The sequence below is a fragment of the Anser brachyrhynchus genome (genome assembly GCF_964034855.1).
Source record: "Anser brachyrhynchus genome assembly, chromosome: 7".
NCBI classification, from domain to species: domain Eukaryota; kingdom Metazoa; phylum Chordata; class Aves; order Anseriformes; family Anatidae; genus Anser; species Anser brachyrhynchus.
Window position 1 is genome coordinate 11113929 of NC_137701.1, and position 23056 is coordinate 11136984.

General features: G+C 42.1%; 1 protein-coding gene and 1 long non-coding RNA gene across 6 annotated transcripts in view; one reads left to right on the forward strand and one right to left on the reverse strand.

Annotated features, from left to right (window-relative positions):
* Positions 1 to 12630, reverse strand: part of LOC308198007 — a 41558-nt gene extending 28928 nt beyond the window's left edge. The window contains exons 1-4 of the long non-coding RNA XR_013953528.1: positions 11457 to 12630; positions 11196 to 11259; positions 7796 to 7916; positions 7618 to 7709 (exon numbers count right to left, since the gene is read on the reverse strand). This is a non-coding gene — a long non-coding RNA (uncharacterized lncRNA). The remainder of the gene's footprint in view (positions 1 to 7617; positions 7710 to 7795; positions 7917 to 11195; positions 11260 to 11456) is intronic.
* Positions 1 to 23056, forward strand: part of DRC11 (dynein regulatory complex subunit 11) — a 109094-nt gene that overhangs the window by 81094 nt on the left and 4944 nt on the right. For 3 of the 5 annotated variants that reach the window (XR_013953527.1, XM_080599456.1, XM_080599458.1), the window contains exons 14-18: positions 1085 to 1192; positions 4662 to 4861; positions 13263 to 13349; positions 16332 to 16509; positions 19724 to 19962. Coding sequence is in view for 3 of the 5 variants with exons in the window: in XM_080599456.1 (XP_080455582.1) it covers positions 1085 to 1192; positions 4662 to 4861; positions 13263 to 13349; positions 16332 to 16509; positions 19724 to 19962 (812 nt within the window). In the remaining 2 variants the exon portion in view is untranslated. The remainder of the gene's footprint in view (positions 1 to 1084; positions 1193 to 4661; positions 4862 to 13262; positions 13350 to 16331; positions 16510 to 19723; positions 19963 to 23056) is intronic. The other 2 variants (XR_013953526.1, XM_080599457.1) reach the window with 2 other exon arrangements.

Sequence of the window (23056 nt, forward strand, 5' to 3'; positions counted from 1 at the left end):
TCTAAATTAGTCAGAGAATATCCACTGTGATTTATGTTCAGTTGCAATTAAACCCTTTGATGCCTTCTAATTAAATCTGTGAAGATTAATTCCTATCCAGTTCTTTTGATTTCTCCTTAAATAAAAGATAAAACCTGAAATGAATTTTATTCTTCAAAGGGGAGGGTGCAGTTGCACCAAGGCTCCTCTACCTTTTGCCCCAAATCACAGCTCCCCTTTTGCACTTGCCACTGCTGATTTACCTCTTGTTGCAGAGAGCTCTAGTGCTTTCCCTTTTCGTCTCCTATAAAATGCAGTATACTATTATTTTTCACCAATATTCACCATAGTGACATGTAATCTATGCTAAAAATAACCACCATGTTGTCACAACAAGTTTTGTTGCTTGTGGCCCGTCCTTTTGGCTCTTTGGTTTCTAACATCTTCTGTACGGATTTTGACAGGTCCAGCAATGTGATTATGGCTCTGTGACAAGAGCTGAGGCAAGATTAGATCACTTGAGTTCATATCAGTGATTTTCCATTTCCTTGGTATTTTTTTTTTTTTTGAACAGAAAAGGTGAACAGCAAAGCGAGATCCCCACCAAATTAGGTGAAACACTTAAATGTCTCACATAGTGAGAAGCTGAGATGTGACGCAGCCCGGGGAAAAGCTTGTTAAAATATCTTTTCCCCCTTTTTGAAATCCTTTTGATAGAGTGTTGTTCACTGGGATTCCAGCCCTGCAAAATCCCAAATCTAGAAATCCTTTGCCAGCAGTGTGATTTATGGTGCTACTAATGATTCTTTTCCACAAAGTTTCTTTAAAAGGTTATTTGAGACTGACTGAATGCCTTCCACAATCTGGTTAGCAGGGAAAGTCGAGTGTGTTTAATGTCATTTTCCTTTTTTCAGTTCACCTTTCAGATTTCTTGGGGCCACATTCCACAACGATATTGCCCTGTTCGAGTCCCTGTCCCTTGACAGGGGAGGATTTGCTGAGAGCATGCTGTATTGGTATTCCGTAGTAGTTTTTCATTACTTGAGTTATGCATTTTATAACAATGCAGTGTCACATTTATTAAGCCCATGCTTCCTCCCTACAGGCGAGTACAGCTATCTGGGGACTACACTTCGTCAGGTAGATATAGAGCCGGTGCCCTCTCTTGCAGATGTCAGGCAGCTAATAGCGCTGTATGGGATATTGCCATTAGGTAAGAGCACAGCAAAAATTACTGGAGGGCAGAATACAGTGGTTTTGCTTCCTGTCACCAACATGCATTTTTACTGGCTTTGACAGGGCTTGATTAATCGTAATCTAAAGCATTTTGCAGTATAATTGTTTTTCAATTAAGCGTTCCAAGTGAAGACCGTATCATTTTAATAGTGCATAAAGGAGCTTGCACATGCTATTGTCAGGTATTGCATTTCCATACCATCTCTGCTTGCATGTTAACAGTTTGTGAATGGCAGCACATAAAAGGAAATCACTTGGGAAAGATAATAGCTAAAACAAGCTCCAGTGATCAAAATTAATCAAGTTAAGGGAAGGGCTAAGGTTGCAATTTACCTTTTACAAGCTGGCTAATGTTACTCAGCACTAAACAATGCAATCACTTAAGGAATTAGTCTGAATACATTTTGGACATCAGAAAACACTTAAATGCCCTTGCAGTTTTAATGCCAGACTTAAGCAATATCTAACAAAGCTGTGCTGGGTTGTTTGCTTTTAACGTAAAACCTACCCCATATTTTACTTGGGAATGGCATTAAGCCAAGCTCTACTGATTGCAAGAAGTGGCTGTCTCAAGGGCCTCTACTCATACTTCACTTGCATCATTTTCCATTTGCGATTTGATTTTGAGGGAGATTTTAACTAGGCATATCCTCCCCCAGGCTGTGTCACTTTCTGCTCATCCCCTCTACAGGGCAAAACAGCTAACATTCCTTGCCTCCCCTTCCGGGGAATGCATCAATTGACAGAGCCTTCTCCCCCTGACACACACTTTCCAAAAAGAAGTGCTCAGGCTGTTCAGGACGCACTCTGGGGCTCTCCTCGGGTATTCCCACCTGAAGAGCCAGGTTAACAAACATGATGCTAGCAGCACCCTGCTATCAACATCAGTGAGATTCTTCCCATCGCAAATCTTCTTTTGGTTTTGGGTAAGCCCTCAGGGGTTGGCCATAAGCTTGAACACAGTCAGCTGCAAGATTCAGCAGTTATCCCCTTCTGCACTGATTCAGTGTAGTACTTCACCTATCAGATAACTCCAAGGTTATGTTTAACACCATCTAATCTAGTGAAATCAAGCCCTAAGACACTCCCAAGGCAGGAGGAAAGAGTCTTTAAGTGTTCCACTATTTATTAAATTGTCAAAAAAATCTAAAGAGAAGAAACCCCAAACTAGTTAGAGCATATTTGCAATAGCAATTTGAAAAATGCCTTGAGAAAAAAAAATAGTGCCTGAGCCAAAAAAAAGTCACAGGAATGGTTTCACCTTTAGTGCAATATATTATGATGACATTTTACTTAGTCTCAAAACTAGTTAATTATATGATTGTGTATGTGTAGAAGTAAAAGTTTCCTCAATTTTCACCTGATGGTAAGGAAAGCCACAGCTTTAATGGCACAGAGAAAGTTATGAGCAGCTGAAAGTAGAAATAATTGTAGAAGAGGGTTGTCACACACTGGAATAGGCTCCCCAGGGAAGTAGTCACTGCACCAAGCCGGTTGGAGCTTAAGAAGCGTTTGGACTGTGCACTTAGTCACATGGTCTAAACTTTTGGGCAGACCTGTGCGGTGCCAGGAGTTGGACTTGAAGATCTTTATGGGTCCTTTCCAACTCGGGATATTCTATGATTCTATGATAAGATACTTCATCTTTAACCACAGAGGAGTCTGCTGCACCCCTCATAATAAATCTATGTATAATAGTCATAGATTGGTACAAAAAATAAAAACGCTGGGTGGCTGACAACTTCACTACATCCTGCACAGTGCTGAAATAATGGCATTCATCTCAGCTCTCAGTTCATTGCCATTTATTTGGAACATTAAACCATTAGGACACAGATATGCAGCCTGATTGGATTTATTGTTAAATACTGCTCTTACCTAGCTCCCCCTTATTCCCATCCCCTTCTTTAATTTTAAAGTTCTTAAAATTGAGCATTCCTCCTTACCTTCACATACTTGGGGGACTTTTCCAGGCTAATCTCCTTCAGAAGCACACCAACACCTTTGGAGTTGGTTTCCCCCACTAATCCCATACTTTGGGAGGCATCAGAAGCCTTCAGAAGTGGATGCACACACACGATTTCAAAACTGACTTTATAACAATCACCACTACCAACAGGATTTTTTTATTTTTTTTTTTAACATCAAGACAGCAATTTTGCTGTGGTGTGGGTATAGATGAAGCATTTCATATTTCTTGCTTGCTTCCACCTCTGGAGTTTCATCAGGGCTTTACTATAACATTGCTGTAAAGTACCTAAATGATGCAATGACAGAGCTGCAGAGAAGACAAGGTATCACCATCAACCACTTAAATCCCTCTCTATGGCTGTTTTCACAACACAGGCATTTCCACTAAGCTTTCCCAGGTGATGGAGCAGATTTTTTACAGCCCAGAATGAATTTACCTGGAGCAGCTATTGAAATAGATTTCAAAATGCTGAGCAGTCATTGCTGGCAGAGCAGGTAAAGGGGAGCAGTCCTGGCATTTGCTCACCCAAATAAAATTAAGGGAACAGGAAAAGATCCTCTGTCTCCCAGCAGGTATGTTTTACCTGCTCTGCCGCATGCAGCTGCCATACTCCAGCTGGGGAATAGTATTTGCTCCTCTGCAGATGAGCTGACACCACACAGCAGCAGTGCTTAGAAAGGATATCAGCAGTGAAGGATTTTGGAGTAGAGCTAGCCTAAGTGACAAATGGTCAGTCTTCAGTACTCACTGAACAGTAACAACATTTAAGAGGAAAAATTGTCCAAAAATGGAGGCGCAGACAGAAGGCAGAGGAGAGAAAGTAAAATATATGGTAACATCTGGTTTCAAAATCACTGACAAACGCAGCTGTAATAGATAGTCCCATTAGTTTGTTTTCTCTAAAACTGGAGGAGCTGGAAAGTGTCGTTTCAGACAGCAGGAAGGAATTCTGCTAGTCCTATGTGCAGCAGGAATCTACGCCCAAGGCCAATTGCAGAAAGTGAAGACTTGCTCTGACAACAAATGCCAAACGTAAAGCCACAGGTATATCTAATTATATGTCTGACAGCTGATGGAGTTAGGTAACAACTGTGGTGTAACTGAAAGCAAGTGGCCTTGTGCAGAGCACCAGGCTTGTCTGTACACATCCACATACAGTGTCATTTCAGTGCTCTTATCTCAGAAATCTGCCAGCGAAGTAGTGTTCTTTTAACCCATGTAGATTTAGAGCTAATATTTGCCTATCCAAAGGTACAAGTAAGGATGGCTGGGTTTTGCTGCAAACGGGGATGTTAGCTGAAGGGGCCACAGCTCTAGTTATATAGAATTTAACACCAGAGCACTTGTGCTACATTAATGAAACAATGAATTCGCATTATAAAATATTTACTGTGAACAAAAAAGTAGAATCATTCCATTACCTTTATGGCAGACTTAAATGAAAGCAATAATAGTGCCATATGACTTTTTACAGGTTCCCAAACAGTTCATGAGAAGGCTCCTTTGGTGAAAGCCTTATTACTGGCTGGACCTGCTGGTGTTGGAAAGAAAATGCTGGTCGATGCCATCTGCACAGAAACAGGAGCCAACCTCTTCAATTTATCTGCTTCCAACATTGCTGGAAAATATCCAGGCAAGAATGGCCTGCAAATGATGCTTCACATGGTTCTCAAGGTACCATTTTGTGTACTTCCCTGCAAAGTTGTTTCAGTTCATCACTTCTTTTATAGTACAAATAGGAAATTGTATGGTAGTTCCTTCATACTGAGTTCTGGTTTCAGCAGGTACACCACTCACATAGGATCCAAAGGGGTGCCAACCCATATTTTAAATTGCCTTCTTGTTTTCAAGTCTTCAAAACCACTCACTGACAGCCAGTATGTGTGCCACTGTAGAGGATGTAATTCCCCTTGAGAAATTGCTTATAGTAGCCATATTTTTCACATTAACATTTATGCAAGCTGTGTGTTGCCTCAAATATGAAAAGCATCATAGATAAAGAAAATTCTGTTCTGTTTATATGCACATCGGTCAGGAATGCTTGCCATGCAGCATTTAATCAAATACTAGACTAGGGGTGGTCAAAAGTTTCCTCTGGGACTATCGCTGCAAAACAGCTCTCCCCTGTACTGTACTGCTCTGTTTACCTATCAGCAAGCTTCTCAGAAGAGGGAATCTTAGTTCAGGATTACATTAGCAGAAATGTATGAGAAGTCTGGAAATGAAAGAAGGCATATGAGCTGTGAAAAACATATCCCAAATCCTCATCAGAAAGGGAGACTATCCTGGCAGGATTTCTTCCACATTCTAAGTCCTCAGCATTTCTGCTAAGGAAGGAAGCTGGTAAACATTTCCAGAAGAAATACTCTTAAAAAGAAAAAACACAGCACATACACTAGAAAAAGCCAAATGCAATATTTTTCCAGTGCCAGAGGCCTACTAAAAGACTGTATTCAAATTGGCTTTCCCTGGGATTTATCAGCTGTATTTTATTAAGTCTAGTGTTATAACAGGTTCTCTGACAGGTGTCTCCATCTCCAGAAAAGACAGGTTTCTCAGTTAAAAGTAAAGCAATCCCCAAGGACCCCAATTTCCTTCTGGTCAGAGTAGTACCTAAGGAAAAGCTGTGATGCTGTGATCATGGCCCTTTGATAATACTGGATCTAGCACTCCCTGTCACAAGCTAGTGCCATCAGACTAAACTAATACTCCCTCCCCTCACTCCATTCTGCACATTTCATCCTTCTCTGCTCAGTTTCTGTGCCTTCATCAACAGCAAAGCACATGTCTGGCTGCAGGCACAGCACACACACCATCCTTTCCATCATCCAGTCCCTGCTGGAACACAAGGCACTTAAACACAGGAGAAAGGAGGGCAGTTATTTTCACTCCTAAGAGGTTCCAGCTGAAGATATTAAGGTGTGTTTTTTTTTTATATACATCTATACATAATATACACTAGCTGGAACATACATAAGAGGTATATATACACAATATAAACATATACATGTTTGAATAATCATACATAGAGATAGATGCTTAAAAACCCTTATTTTTTTCCAGATTACACAAGATCAAATGGTAACATTATCCAAAATTAGGAAGAAGCTTAGGGAGAAGCAATCCAAGCTTACATCTCTACTATAGCTCCTGCAAAAGTAGCAATGACACTTCAGGGCACCTCCATAGGGTACCAGGATGGAAGTTGCTCACAGTCAATCACATGGAATAAAGGCTGTCCAGGCACTTGCTTATCAAAAGGTGACTCATTCCAGCTGCAACAGCAGTACTGCTCCACACTCCACTCCTTTAATAACAGAGCAAATAGCAGAGCACAGTCTCTTCCCAAGGAATGCTCATCTGCGTGCTCATTTCTCTGCAAGCTCATATTGGCATAGCACCTGTCTTAGCATTGTTCACATCAACTACATTTTGTTTCCATTCTTGACTCTTTTGGTTGGTTGACCTCTCCCTGCCATCTTCTGTCCACATGACTATGTCACTAATTTGTCCCATCTGTTGATTATTCTCAGAGCCAGGCTGGAAACAATCCTCCATCTACACAGCTAGCACTCTGAGGCTGCCACCACTAAAGTTACAGTCCCTCTTTCCTTGGTTTTGAGGATGCTAAATGTCATTTTCCTTGTCTCTGGGAAACTCAAGTCCCTACCAAGGCCACCTACTCCTCTTGTCTTACCATCAGTTGCTGCTTCTTTCCAGTATCCAGTAATCCCATCCAGTTTGATAGTCCTGCACCCGGGACAGAATAATTTCATGCAACAGATTGGTCAAGTTATTTCTTGACCAATGAGCTGAAACTCTTTGAGAGATCTCCATCCTACCTGTCATCTTGGTCAACTACCAGGTCAGCTCCCATCTTTGATTTGGTCTATGATACCAGTTGCCATGTCTCAGAGCTATTTCTGTTGTGCCCTTCATAACCTGGAGCCATATCCCCACAAACATCCACCATCCTTCAAGTTTTGTATATGCAGCGATGGCTGAAAGTCATCTGGCAACAGTTAGAGCACTGACAGAGTAAGTCTGCCATCACACTGAGCAGTACTGTCATAATAATCCTTATTCTCCTACTGGTCTGTAGCCATCTATTATGTTTCCAGTAGTGCTCAGAATCCGCCTTGTACAGCTGCTAGCACAATCAAGTCCTGTGCTCTAAAGCAATATAGAAACTGGATTATACCATACTCTTAGACACCATTTTCTTAATCAGTGTTGATTAACTGCGAATATCAAACAAGAGGGAAAAGGATAAGCAAACCTTTATCCTGATTTGCAGGTGTCCACTGTTACCCAAGCTACAGCAAATGCAAGACAGACACATTGCAAACAATTTCCTTGACATTAGAAACATGAACACTTTCCTGCAAAAAGCTATTTTCACCCATGGTGAAAATATCAGGTATACATACTTGCTTTATTGTAGGACTACAGTAGAGTGGTATGTACAGCATACAAGCCGTGAAAGCAAATGGTATCCTGCAGCTGACATGCAGTCTGAGAGCTGTAAATATAAAATGCTACTGTCAGACCTACTGCAGTACATCTCGTAGAAGTGCTTTGCATGCAGATGATTACTGAAGGATTCACCTGATCTCTATAATCAGACACTTCTGGTCTTTTTTTGCAAACAGCAACTGTGACTGTTGTCAAGCAAGCTTTCTGCTCCAGCTCTCCAGAAGTGCCTTATGTGAGTTAGTCAAGCTTACAGCTGTAAGTGAATGACAGGAAACATGGCAGTTACGTTTGTTATCATACAATCCATGTAACCACTGTTAAACACCAGGATTTACTAAATATGAATTAATGGTGCTCTGTGATAAAGGTGAAGTAACCTTGCATTTTCATTTACTTATCATATCAGCAAACAACAGAGTTTCTATAATGAAAGGAAACTCTGGAGAGCATAAAACGACCATCAGGAAACTTTCTGTCCACAACAGAGTGTTGAGTGCTGGCAGTTGTTTCATGGGAGACACCCTAAACAAGTGAATAGCACTGGAAAAAATGAAGCTTTAATTTGTTTCAGATGCAAGAGCCAAATTCATCCCCCACCCCCCTTATTTCTGGGAGGAAACTTGCAAGAGACATACCAGCCCTGATCCAAAAAAGAGGCTTGTGTGTTACTCAAAGCAGGCATTTTAAATGTCATATGGAGGAAATGACTTCTCATACCAGAACAGGAAAACACCAACATTTCAATCTGCCTATTCAAAGGAAATGTAGGGAAGATTAATATTGAATAGGAAAGCTATTGAAAAAAGCTGGAACACCAGGCCCAAGCTCTTGTGTCCTCCATAAAGACAAAGCCCACCAGGTCAGCTCTGCTTCTGAGAAGAAAGGATCCATCTCTAACATCCAAATAATTCCCTGCAGTACTCAAAACGAATCTCATCCTTCGAGTGCAAACCAAAACACCCTGGAATCTCTCAGTTAAGCCACATTTTCCATTTACTGAGCCAGCTTGAACTCAAATGGAGCTTTCTGCCAGCTTGTACCAACCAAGGGCTTGGCTCTCCCCTGTTCCCATCAAGGGAGAAACACTGCTGTAGCAGTGCTACAGCTTACAGAAAGGGTATGAAGGAAGATAGTGAAGGGAAACAAACTAAAGGAAATCCAGGAAGTATCATGGAGGAAACATAGAAGGCTGATTCAGTGACACAGAGGTGTTAAAACACAGATAGTTCACAGGGCTTAACTCCAAGGCAATAAAAGCCACAAGCACTGGTCTTCCATTAGCAGCCATAAGGCAACTATCAGGTTAATCACTGCCAGAGTGAGACAGCCCCTCTAAGGTCTTTCAGCAGGGCCACAGCAACAGAAAGCACATTGTGCAGAAAAGCCACACATGGGAAAGGGTTATGAGTGCAACACTGACCAGGCTAAAAGGTTGGGAAAGCAGTGGTCAGGAGGAAATACCAGCACAGAAGTCGTATGTGTATCAACAGCTCAGCATACGCTGTGCAGCCGCCTGTGCTGAAGGAGGAGTGCTACAGTGCTGCAGAAGTATTTCAACACCATCATTAGGAGCCTGCATTATCAGGCTATTTGGTTATGCTGTTTAGCAGATAATACTGAATAAAAAAGCATTATACTAACCAAAAAAATGATTGAGCTTATTCAAGTCCAAATGATATAATCCTTGCGTTTAGAAGCAACGATTTTGAAATCTAGTACATTGTCAGAAATCTGTATTTAGTGCCAAAAAAGACCCTTTCATTACAACTGAAATTTGGAACAGCACCCTCAGCCTTTCTTCCAGCTGTCCGGAGCAATTCTTTTGTCTTGGTACAGCACAGCCTGCTAAAAGCCTAGCTCCTGGAAGCAATGAGCATCACCAGTGCTCAATTTGACTTATTTCTGTGACGCAAAAGCTTTACACTGCTACTCCAATGTTGAAAAATTAATCGCATCCTGTTAGAAAGTATTCATAGTTATTTTCTCTCTGCCAAACTGGAGTACATTGGCATCATCACTGTAGCACTGAAATACTTGCTCCTGCAGTTGAAGTCTGATCAGAGGTTTCAACATCTCTCTGCATTAGCTGTTTTGGAGCATTTTCATGAATATATACTCCAGATTGAGCAGTTTTCAGCAACAAATTCATCTTCAGGAAAACTTAGACTTGCATCTTTTAACAAAATTCCTTCAAGTTTAATCAAAACCTTCAAGTCTGGAAGAGCCATGAGCACGCAGCCCCTGCTAGAATCGGGTTTCTGTATTTTGACGTGTACTGATTTCACTGTTAAACTCTGGCCCTCAGGTGTGAAAACCTTAACCCAAGCTAACAAAAATGCTGATTGATCTTTGAATATTGATAGACAGCAGGAAAATACTCTCTCAGTCTTCTGGAAGAGCAAATGAAGCCTCCATTGCTCAGTGCTGACCATCAGACAGCAGCTTCCAGAACAGACAGCTGCTGACTCAGTGCAGTATTAGAAGGGTTAAGGAGCCATCTACTGGCAGCTCCAACAAACTGGAGAATGCAGCAAAGCTAATAACATTTCAATTACAAATTAATTATGTACAGTGCATTTAATTATCCATGGATTCAAACTGTCCATGGATAATTCAAATGAAGCACTTTCACAGGGATGTGCAGTCTGCTACATATCTGCCAACAATGTAAATTAGATGCTGATAGATTCTGGGTGCCTGATCTGGCAATAGGAAGATGACTGAAAAGCAGCGTGCTGAATTCAGTTACATTAGCACCTACCAATGCCAGAAAAATAGATTCAGGCCACTTTATAGATTTAAGTCATTGCCTTAAAACAGAAAGCCCAGGAAAATACCTGTTTAAGAGCCAGCCAGAACTGAGCTTATTCATTGTATTTCCATGTAATTGGTAGGGGAAAAAAAGGGACAAAAAGAAGACAATGAAAGGTGTGAAAATACTGAACGTTCTTAAGAGTTAAAATGAAACTCTAGGCTGATTAAAACCTTCAGGCTCCATTTTAGAGAGCTGCTAACCACTGAAGCCACCTCTGAGCCAAATGGGGAAGATCTGCATCTCCAAGCTGCAGCAGCCCCACTGAAGAGATGACATGGCTCCCTTTGAAGTACCTAAGCAGATCTCAAACACTGCCAAAAGCTCTAACAGCCTCAGTAGCCTCCCCCATCCTGATTCCCCACGTCACATCACACTGCAGCATCAGACACACAGGTATGGAGGAAATGCTGCAGAACAGCTACACTGCTCCCCAGACTTCATACAGATGCAGCACCTCGCAGAGCAAAACACACAGCGCTTCTTTACATTAGCTTAAACAGAGCAGCAACCCATGTCAGTATCTGAGACATCACCAGGGTCATAAACATGAACAGCAAGAGGAGAACGCATCACAGCAAGAGCAGATCCCGTGGTGACAGAGTCTACCAGGATGGTAACGCATGCACACACAGCTGGTAAACTTGACTAGACAGCATGCCATTAGCCCAAACCCCAGCCAGGGAAAGGCAGGTTTCAAGGGGAGCAGTCTCGACTTACCTCATCTGACATCCTCCCCGGGCACACACAGACAACAGGAGCAAAAATTCATTGTTATCTTATGCTTTAGAAGGTAAAGGGTACCATTAGAAACATCAGAAGAGCCCAGGTGATAATCCATTCATTAGCAGTACTGAATTTAGTAAGGAACTCTGAATCAGTTTCCACACATTAGAACAGATTTCAGAGTCAGTACATGAAATGCAAATATTGTTCTTTAAGAAGGCACAAGTTTACTTTAGCAACTAACCTACAACTTACCTTTTTCTTCCCAAATTTTAATTATCCAAAGAACACCCATCACTCCACTATTGCTACATGACCACTACAACATCACTCTTCTCTGCTTGCTGCCAGACCTATTTATAAACTGCCAGGCGCTGACTGAATTCACCTGCAAGTGCAAATCAGTGGGGCTGATTTGCATTTCCTGCAGGTGTCTGAGCCCTTGGCTAACAGGATACTCAGCAGAAAAACCCTGTGTCTAAGGCTGCTGCACAGTTCAATTCAATGAAAACCCCAAGCTTGCCCTCTCCGCTGTACCTTATAGAGTATGCAGGCTTAGGAATATAAAACAGACTTCTGAAAATAGATAAATAGAAGATAGATAAAAATCATCTGACCTTAAAAGGGCAGTTAGTATTGCTGTACTATTTTAATCCATCATTTTATTCCAGCTTGCATACTCAATACATTGCAGGACTGAGAAGTTACCCTTTAAAGTTGTACGTACAGATAAATGTTCACATAATTGCCTAGGTGCACATATCCATTTTTGCAGGATATTCATATTATTTTTCATGATATGATGCATTGTTTTCTTTAATCCTCATTATTAATGCTAAATAGTCCCAGCTTTCCAACAAAAGAGAAAGCTTTATTTTCCTTGATGAAGCCATTCTGAACTCGGAGGTACCACTTGACATACGCTAGGGCTGACATGTAGCTGCAAATAAAGTGCCACATGCCAAAGATGGCATTGTTTCCACCTCACCCCATTGGCAGCACAGCAGAGCAAATAAGTTTAACAGCTTTCATCTACTATTCTTTTCCTCTGTCTTCCGTCCATTTTTACTGTACAGGCACACACACACTCTTGGTGCTTTTGAAATGTGTCCATAAAAATGAACTGTGGGGCTTTGAGGGAAGATGTTCATGACTTAATTCTTCCTGCACTGTCTGTCAATCAAACACTAGGCTTATGATAAATACAACCTATGGATTTTGTACGCTTCCTTCCTGGAAACAGCAGCTTCAACTAGGGAAAAAAGGGGGGAAAAAAAAAAAGCAGGAAAGAAGAATGCTGCCTCATTACCCGTTGACTCCTCCAGCCATCACTTCTGTTGCTGAGTGAAGCAGCAGAGCTCAGAGAGCCACTGGAAAGTGATTAAAATTTGGCAGTAGAATGTCTAAACCACTGGCGTTTCTATAGCAATAGGGAGAGTGCAAGATGTGAAAAAGCCTGTAGCATTGCTGCCATCCTGCTGTGAACCAGAGGTATAGTGCTCTGACTTTGGAGCTGGAAAGCCCAATTCTGCAGACCCCCCTTCAAATTTAGCTGGCTCCATTTTCATTCTTTGGCTAACTGCAAATTAAACACTATGTTGTAATCCAGAAGATTGCATACCAGCCTATTTTGCCTAAAGATGAGCATTCAGTAGCCATGTCTTGCCTCTCTCCCCATCTGTTTTGCCCTCAGAAAACTGGGGAGGGATCCTACGGGCAACCAGCGTAAAGCTGCTGGTGGTCTGTTTGCCACTGACCTCCAAGTCCAGGCTTTAGCAGCTGAATTTGGGTTGGGAAATGCAGCATAAGCATAGCAGTCAGTGTGATCTGATTTGGGTTGGGTTCTCCACGTTAGATTCCTAAACAGAAACCATTTGATTTGCCAGGTCTACTGAGCAGAGCCAGTGCTATCAATGAGTGCTGAACGTTCCTGGAAAAAAGTAAACCAAGCTAATTTTAACTGCTGAAATATGGATTCAAAAGCATAATTACAAGCACCCAGGTATGAAATTGTAGCCATTTTAATCAACTTCTTGCGTTCTCTCTCCCATTTTCTCTTAGGTGGCTAAGCAGCTGCAGCCTTCAGTCGTGTGGATTGGAGAGACAGAAAAAACATTTTATAAAGCAGTGCCGAAGGCTGAAGAACAGGTGAATTGCTCCCTTTTTATTTCAGTGCAGATAATTTCTCCTGTTGCCTTACAGCCGACACAAAGGAACAGGTGTATTTCTTAGCTTAGCACATACCAATATGACCAGACCTGCCAAAGCTTGCTTGATAATAGCTTGTCTCACTAACATTTTTTTTCTTTTAAGAGAGTCTTGTGACCTCTTGGGGGCTCTTAAGAAGTCACATTTCTCTCCTACACACCCATACTTGCTTTATTTAAAAATAGTCCAGTCGCTGCTCATCAGTGCACTGAAAAGCAGAAGAGAATAATGGAGAATTTCAAAATATGAGGCGAGAAACTAAAAGTTAAGATGAGCTTAAATTGTTCAGCTCTATTAATTTGAGAAATTGGATGGAGCCAAAGTGAACAATAAAGGAACAAGGATAAATTTCCACTGTGAAAACAAAGAGCATATATTAAATAGTTATGTTTACAGATTATTTTCTTTGGGCTCCCGGGAGTCCCATTTCCATTGCTTCCATTCCTTCCTGTCTTGTGTAGCTTCCCCACTAGAAAGAAAATTAAAACACTGCCCAATAGGCACAGCAACTCAGCCACCACAGCAGAGAGCAATTCCCCTGAAATGCTGATTAGGTTCATGCTGCTTGCAAAATATTTTGATTTTAGAGCTCCACGTGAAAAATTAAACCTTTTTTTCCTAAGGCAAGTCCTGTGTGTCTAGGCTACATGATGGACACACACCTGGTGTTTTGGAAGACCTCATCACCTTGGATGAGGCTGTTAACTTCTGCGAGGGCTGCACGAGCTGATGGGTGTGCACTGATTGATGCCCTCTGGTGGTCCTTACACCGAAACCAAACCTTTCTCTTGGGCTCAAATTTTCACAGCAGGTGCAGATGAGGATTCAGATTAAGACTAGGGACCAAAGATTGCCTGGCGCACTCATGATTTTTAACTGTTTTGAAAGCCTCCAGTGAGGAAAAATTTCTCCCCATGCCCTCCTCAGAATCAGGGGTATCACCTCTGTCCCTGCAATCCAATCACTAGACCTGCAGGTATTTATTGAAATGTCTCCTGTGCACTTGGTGCGAGTGGGGGGCTCCAGGCTTGGAATCACTCATGTCCCACTTAGCTCACAGCATAACCAGTATTCAGAGCCAGACAGCATGAAAGAGGAGGGACAGGCAGAGGCAACTGGCAGTGTGGGGAGCCTTCCCTAGGAGCACTCAGGAGAGGTGGATTTTGGAGAAGACGAGCTAAATTAAGCCCTCAGAAGCTGGAGGGACTGGAAGTCACTTTACTAATCCCAGCATGACATTTCTGGTACCGTTACTGAGAACTTGGTAAAAAGACAACTCAAATTCTTCAAATGCCCACTCAAAAATAGTCTCTCTCCTATTCTCTGTAAGGGACGCAAAGCAGTCAAATATCCAATATGTTATGGTAAGCCAGTTGCCAAGGATGATGTGCAAGCAGTTCAGCCACTCATACTTACGCAAATAGGGGTCACCTTCACAATTCACCCCACTTTTCTCCAGCTCAGGTGCACGTGATGGCTGAGATCCTGGCTTGCCTGTTTGACAGCTTCTCTTGCTGCTGATATATTTCTTTCAAGGCGGAGGAGATATTATTAGCTTTCAGTACATATCCATTGAGTGTGTGCACTGTGGACACACATCAGTTTCAAAAGTGTAACAGGAGCTGCTGGCACACAACTGCCAGCCTATCTTAGTAGGCTTAACACGAGAGTGGAACTTTTCACTTGTGTCTGGAACTGGCACGGCCATTTAAATTTTTAAAATTAAGATGAGCACGTCTAACAAACCATGAATTAGTGCTAACAAACCATGAATTAGTGCGAATCCGTGGATATTATGTCATCCAAAAACTTGATGTCCAAAATGCATGGAATAAATTAGGACTTATTTTCATGAGTAAGGGGTGAAAAAGGAAGCAGACATTTAAAAATAAATAAATAAAAACTCTGCATTTTCTAATAGTGTCTATTTTCCCAGCAGAAGACACCTTAATAACATAAGGAAGGCTGGTCTGAAATTGAGGCAAGGTTTCTCAGGTACCTGTTTACTATATAGTAAAAATCACAAGGTGACCCAGTGAAAGGTTTTCAAGTGGGTGTGACTGACTTGGATGTTAAGTCTCAGTCATTTCTGGAGGGGCCTCTAAGTCATTAGACTTTTCTGAATACAATATACCACCCTAACCCATTTATTCATTTATGGCTTTGTTAACTGTAGAGCGACATCACAGCAATTTGATGAAGCTTCTCCAACCAATACTCACTTGAGCATTATCAAATGTAACTATTCAATAAGAAGTTTTGCTCAGCAGTCATCTGTTGTGTAAACAGTAGTTCAATTTTTATAGTAAGGTCAAATAGTATTTATGACAAAGAAATGAATGTTGAGTTCAAAGAGCTTGTGTTCCTGGGTTAGAACCTCAGCAAACTAAAATCGCAACAGAAATCAGGGAGCATATCTTTCACATTTAAAACACTGGTAGGGGTTGGTAGATCGTACCATCCAAGAGCTGTGAGGATTCCAGACCAGGTTACACACCCAGCTAATTTTTCTATCTGTTAAGATTCATCAGGTGCACAAGTCCAAGCAATATTTCTCCTTGAACTGAAAATCAGGCTTTCCTTCTTTAAATGAGTTGTTGCTTCGCTCCTGCTTTTCAATAAGAGGACCAGCAGATGGACTAGTAAAAGACACAAGCACCCAAACCCACTAATACATAGGCAGAAATCAACTTGAATTGCAGAAGACAAAGGCTTTGTACTTAGGTTGAGAATCTAGTCTGTTTATACTAAATGCAAATAGGCTTCTGAAAAAGAGCCCAAAATCCTGTTGTGTATAACATGTCTATGTACAATGTACATGTCTACGTTACTTATATCTAACATTGCTTCACCTCGTTCACTCTAAATTGTCAGTATTAATAACAATTCTTGCCTCCTTGTGTTTACATGTACACTCTGAAGATGAACCCAAAACGTCTGGAAAAGATTCTCCCCAAATTCCTTAAGGCTTTGAAAGCACAGGACAGAGTGCTGCTAGTAGGAACCACCAGACGTCCCTTCGATGCTAATCTTAAACCTTTCTGCAAAGTTTACCAGAAAATTATTCTGATTCCTAGGCCTGACTATGCTTCAAGATTTGGCAAGTATTTCAAATCATTGTGACAATTACTACTGCTTAACATCCATGTTTATTGTCTGGTTATCCTCAGAACTGTTTTTAAATTCAGTTTGTACCCCAGGTACTTCTCAGTTCCAGATAATTTAAGTAATACTAGAACACGCTACCCCAAAGATCAGATATTAAGAGTGGAAGTTGGGAGAATGGTTTAAAATGCTCTCCTGTGGTGACTAACATTTCTTCTCAAGTTTTTGTTTAGAGTGCATTGAAATCAGCCCAAGCTGTTTTTTCACTAAATGAATAACAGGATCCTTTTTCAGTGCACGTTTTTTATTTTAAGCTTTTATTTTTACATAGGGAATTTCTGTTGTTCCTATCTAGTTTCCAAATTCTAAACAATACATTTTTGGGCCTCTCCATAAACAGAATGATGTCTGGAGGATTGGGTTTTGTTGCTATCAAATTCCATTTTAGTACTTACAAATCATGAAGGACATTGTAGAGACATTCAAGATTTTGCATTTCTAGCCTACCAAATGTTTACAGTGATAGACAGGCCCTTCCAAGGTCTGATAAATTCATTGAGTATCAGCAATGCTGCAAGTCAAAGCTTCTAAGGAGAACGGTGTCTTTTATTCGACCAACTTACATGGCTAGAAAAAAAGACAAACTTTTAGGCATGGAAGTTTGTCTTCAGGTTTGAACTGCCTTGAAGTCTTCAATAGCTAAGCATTGACTAGGATGAAATGCTCCAAATTAATAATGTGAATCAATTACTGCAAGAAAAATGGTAGTTGTTCACATTCTTCAGAAGTGGCTGGCAGATGGGCTTTTGTTCCCAGAAATACATATTTTTTTTCTGGTTATATCATGTGATTTAATACACTTATGTGAGTACTATGGATTCTAGATGTGGGGACTTGTAGGAAGAAGGGCTTTTCAGGTTCAGTCTAAAGATGATGTGGAAAAAAGATTTAGGACTATTCACAAAGATACCAAACACTTCCAAGTTAGGACTCTCAGTGGTGCATTTCTCCTACCAGCAGCTGCTAGCATGAATATCCCTGTTGATCATCAGATCAAGGAAAACACTCCTTTCATGCCACTGATCTCTGATGGATCACACCCCAGAAGAATACAGAATTAAAAGAAACCACATTCAGTTCAGGGACCTCACTACACAACTGCACTCTGAGTAAACCAGACGATATTGCTCCACATACTCACCTTATTACAAAATGATGCAACTGTATTGTGAAGTCCATTTTTGTACTGCCTTTTGTGGAGGCAGCCAAGGTATAGAGATGATGCATGTTTGGGCAAGCTTAAGACAGGTTTTGACTGCCTAGCGCATTGTAAACCTCTCCCACATTCAATAATTTTCATAGTGTGGATGGGAACCGGTCTCTAAGCGAGCTAACATGTGTTTCATGTTAGGTTACAGCTCTGATAAATTACTAACAGATAAGGGACATGAGTAAGACCTAGAGAAAGGAGGTGATAGCATCTGAATTTAGCTAGTTCACTGCTGGGGATTCAACCTGTCACATTCTGGGATTCTCACCACTAATTTGGAGTCACAAAAAGGGCCAGCCAAAGGGATTTCAACTTGCAAACTTCAGAATGCCCCCAAAAAGTTAACTCTTGACATTATAAAGCAGATTAAACTTGTAGTTTTAATTATCTGACATTGTCCCATTTAAGTGCCTGGCTTGTTCTTTAGCTCACACCTTCCCTGAAGTTCAATGGAAATAAGATACTAGCAGTACTCATCTTCCAGTTGTGACAATTTCCAGTGCCTGACACCCAATTTGAGAACTAAAGAAACCTGTTTGGGCAGAAAAGCCATGGCATAACAAACATTCATAGCCACTGTGCACAAACTTTACGTGTTCACTGCAACCTTCTGTTTTCCTACAAACCAGAATACTCCAATCTGTGCATGATGGAAACTGCAAGCATATGATGGAAATCAGTAAACTAGGAGAGTCACGGTCCTCTACTGGTTTCCTGCTATTAATCACCTGGTGGGTCATTATCTCATATTTATGCATGACCCTTCCTGCAAGATGAGCTGCAGCACCAAATACACAGCTATGCAGAAGTAGTGCTCGCTGTTGTGTGCATCAATTCCTCCATTATGAGTCAGTGATTCAGCCAATAGCTATTGAGTGTGGCTACAAATCCAGTGGAAGATCACAGTTTGCCCAAGTGAAAAATGTAGTACAAAGTTGTCAATAGTTACGGGCACAAGTCCCTAAGTATCTATGTTACAATCCAAGGAAAAGTAAGGCAAGTTTTCTCCATTACATGACTGACCCAGCAGCCAGTAACATTAACAGTCCACCCAGCATTTTCATACTACAAGTGAGCGCTGAAACAAAGGATACTCAAACCAGAAGCTTGTAATCATTCAAGAACCTTTTAAAGCTCTTTATGCATGATTCTTGTTTCCTCCAAGTGCTTCCAATATAAAGCTTTAAAGGAAAAGTATGGTGAGATGGTATGAAAGTTTTAATAAGCTTCTCTGAGACAGTCCATTACTTTACAAAAGGCAAAACAACAACAAAAATTCTTACTCCTATAACTTTATTTTTGTAAGGAAAATCTCAGGCACTCCACAAACATGTAAAAGCTCCATGTCTCGGTGGTTCGCAGCTAAAAGATACAAACAGGTTCACCATTTAATTAAGCAAAATGCCAATCACAGAGAAATTTACACCTGGCATTTGCAACATGTGCCTGCATAGCTGGAGGCCTTTGGCTTCTAAACCAGACATTGAGTCCCCATAGTAGCCCTCAGTTCAGCAGGAGTCACCTTTGATCAGGGTCACAGAAATAAAAGCAGGCTGTTAATAAAGGCAATTCTCTCTACACACACAAATGGGAAAATTCTGGACGAGCTCTCCTTCCATATACACGCAGGCATATTTAAGTAGTGCTTTCCATTTTTACACACATATCCACCTCACGTTATGTGCCCTTAATGACTTTCTGAAAGTACTGACTGGTAGCCAGCAATGGATCACTAATGGTTTAAGAACAGATGTGCCTAAAGGCCTCTATGCTGCAAATCTGTGGATGAAAGAAGCAGCAAATGAGAAAAAATTGAATCTTGGCTTCGCTGACCAATACCCTTATTTCCCTAGTTCCATTTCCAAACGCAAAAACATTTCTCCTGCTTTCCTTCGTGCATGTCTTTGGCATTCTCTCTTTTCTGGGTCCCGATGAGCAGTGTTATGGAAGCACATCATCCAGCAGAATGGAGGAGTGATCACCAACTTGCTGAACATAAGCTGCCTAGCGATGGTGTCTGACGGTTTCACCCAGGGACACATCGTCCAGGTGGTGCGAGCTGTCCTGAGCGAGCTGCGCCTCCTGCAGATGACCAGGAAGCCGCTGCGGACTGCCGAGTTCATGACTCCCCTGGCCAGACAGGACCCAGTGTACAAAGAGGAGGAGGAAACGTTTAAGGTGACATTAAGAGCTATGTTAAGCGGCTGTCTTTCATCGTCCCCTGTTGTGTCCTTGTCGGCACATTTGATCCAGGGACCTGCTAATTCTGCTGATGGGTTGGCACATCGCTGTTTGAGTGATGATGTATTGCTCGACGGCGCTGAGCACCCATCTCCTCCATTTTTGGATGTCTGGCAGCCCCGGCTGTTGGGCAGCTGGATGTGCCAGGCAAGTGGTGATTATTACAGGCAGCAGCTCTGCACAGGCAGTGCGCCCAGCACGCTGCGTTGCTGAACCTGCTGCCTGCACCCAGCTCGTCATGAGCAGAGCGGCCCTCACATGCACGGGTAAACGATGCATGTGCCAGTGGCACAGTGCATTCATCCCTTTTGGAGCTGCTACGCTTGGCAGGTCTGGCTGTATTCTCTTGAGAAGGCAGAAATCTTGGACATCTGGGATCTTCAGGGTGTTCCACATAGGGAGCAAGTCCTGTTTTTTAAAATTTTCTCAGACAAGAATTTTCTCATGCAAGTTTTTGTGTAGGGGATTAAAAAAAAAGTTACTTTCTGCCTCAAATTCCATCCCCTAAGGCCATAAACTTGGTGCACTACATACACCTCAAATATACAGGGATCATCCTGCAGAGAGATACCTTTTCCACATGTAGCTCAGTAATAATTATTCTTCCCTAGACTAGGATTATTTTTATGTGGTGCTTAATTCTGCTTTCACTATATTGCATTTGATTTTCCTAATAATGGGAACAGTTTATCAGTCTCAACTACAGGTCTACAATTTATTTGCCGTAATAACTTCAATGTAGCTTAGGGACAGCTGAACTGGGCTTGAACTAGCTTGCTGAGTACAACACTAGAGCTTGGCACACTAACACTGCAGGAGAATGGCACAATACTTGGCTGAGGCTCTGAAAGCCTACTAACTGCTAGTAAAACCCTTGTCCACTGAGCAGGACGGCCCTACTATGCACCCAGGAGAGCTGCAGCCCGCACCAGGGGCCCCAAACGGGACAGGACTTGAGTACTGATGCCAAGAGACCCAAAAGGGCTTTCTGGTCTCCCCATCCCTGCCAACTTTTACACAGACATGCTTACAAACCCTCAAGTTCCCCTGGCTGACAGGTTTCCTTTTCATGCTGCTCGTTGAATGCCCTCTGGTTTTGAATCCCCACAGCGCCCTGCACAATAAACAGGATGTAGTTCCAGTCAACTTTGTCCAAGTCTTCTTCCACTGCTAACCTAATGATAGTGCATATTTCTCCCAGCCCTGTTGAACGCTTTCCAATTTCCATTTTGAGCCATTTGGCTCGTTCAGCATAGGCAGCATTTGTGATATTTGGCAAATTACTCTTTTTTTCCTCATGCTTCCTATCTAAACCAATATCTTTCCTTGGGGAAAGGCTAATGGTTCAGTGTTACAGCGAAGAAAAAGCTCATATCGTTCCCAGCTCCAAGTAGTAATCCATTTGTAGCCTGAAACATGAGAGCTAGTACTTAGAGCAAGTTTAACTTGCAAATACTATTCCCCTTACTATAAATGTTCCTGTTTTGTACAGCACGGGTATGCAGACGGCACTTCATTTGAACACTGCTAAAATGATGCTGTTCTCAGTATCCCATGGCAATCATTTCCTTGCATTAATTAGAGCCCTTAAGAAAGTATTTCCTTTTATCTGTTTTAAATTTGTTTCCCTTAAATGTCATGGAACCTAGCCTCAGCACCTGTAACGTGGCACGGGGGAAGAGGATTGTCAAAATGGCCTGTGCATTAATTAACTCCAGGATCTTCATCTCATCTCGTACAGAAGCCCCTCTTCCTGAGCCTCTAATCATTGCCATTGCTGGACCTCTTCTGTTGCTTTGCTTTGTCCCTTTTGAAGTGGGGTGGCTAAAACTTAAAGCGGCATTCAAAGTGAAGATTAGCACTGTGATGAATCTTTGATTTCTATTCACTGGAAACATGAATCTCCCTGTTTGACATTTATATTCTGCCAGTGTTCCAAAATGAATATAAATAATGCAAAAATTTGTGATAATGTGATTTCTTCATCCAATTTACTCAAATTTCTGCCCCAATTATACATCCGTGGTTGTGAAATTATAAGTTATTGCGCCAGGGTGATTGATAGAAATCCTTACACAGACATAGCAGTAGCCCTACGGGACCAAAGGGTGGTGCAGCCAGCACGCTAGCTCTGCCTGGCAGCGACAGGTACAAAATCCATGTGAAATGTAGGAAAGCCCATATGAAAGAGCTGTGGATGTCATCCCTCCAAGCAGCGAGGATTTTTAACTCTGCTTGCAGGCAGGGCTCCTCTCCTTGCGCTGCGCTGAGGTCCTCAGCGAAGGCCACGGTGGTCAAAATGGGCAGCTCCTGAGAGAGCGCAACTTGTCTTTTGTATCCCACTCATGCATGAAGGACCAGAAACAGCCATCTCCAGACTTCTCCCTGCCCCAACCCATCCCAGCTGTGTCTCTTCTGATGGAGGAATGGGTTGGCCATGTTTAGGACAGTGAAATCCAGCTGACCATCACACGGAGAGCGCAGGATTTCCTCCCAGACACCTCCCGTCACAGCACCGAGACGTGGATGTGTGAGAGGTTGTGTGATGCTTTAATCCGTGGAGTCGGGGCTCTTGGAAGGGGGATGCCCAGCAGATTCAGGCAATTAGAGCAGAGATCAGCACTACAGCTGAACGTTTGACAGCTGTCAGGCTTCATTTACCTGCTGACAGTATTTAATCTGCATCACAAGAGGCACCAATAGGGTGACTGTCATCGGCCCCTTTCTGGGACCCAGGGAACCCTTGGACACCGACGGGGACCATCCAGGACTGGGAGAGGAACAACAAGGGCTTATCTTCCCTCTGCACTTCCAAAACCTCTTCTCCCCAAAACCTCTCTCGCTGCTGCCCCTCTGTAACATATAAACACATAGCAGGAAACTGGACAAGGCAGATTCCTACGGGGAGCCTTACCAGGTTCAAGCTGGAGGCAGCATTTTGGATGGATCATATGGAAAAGGCAGACTTGATAGGATGTTATAGGGTGGGAGGGTTGCAGGAGACAGCAGCCCAAAGGAAGGGCAGAGGAGA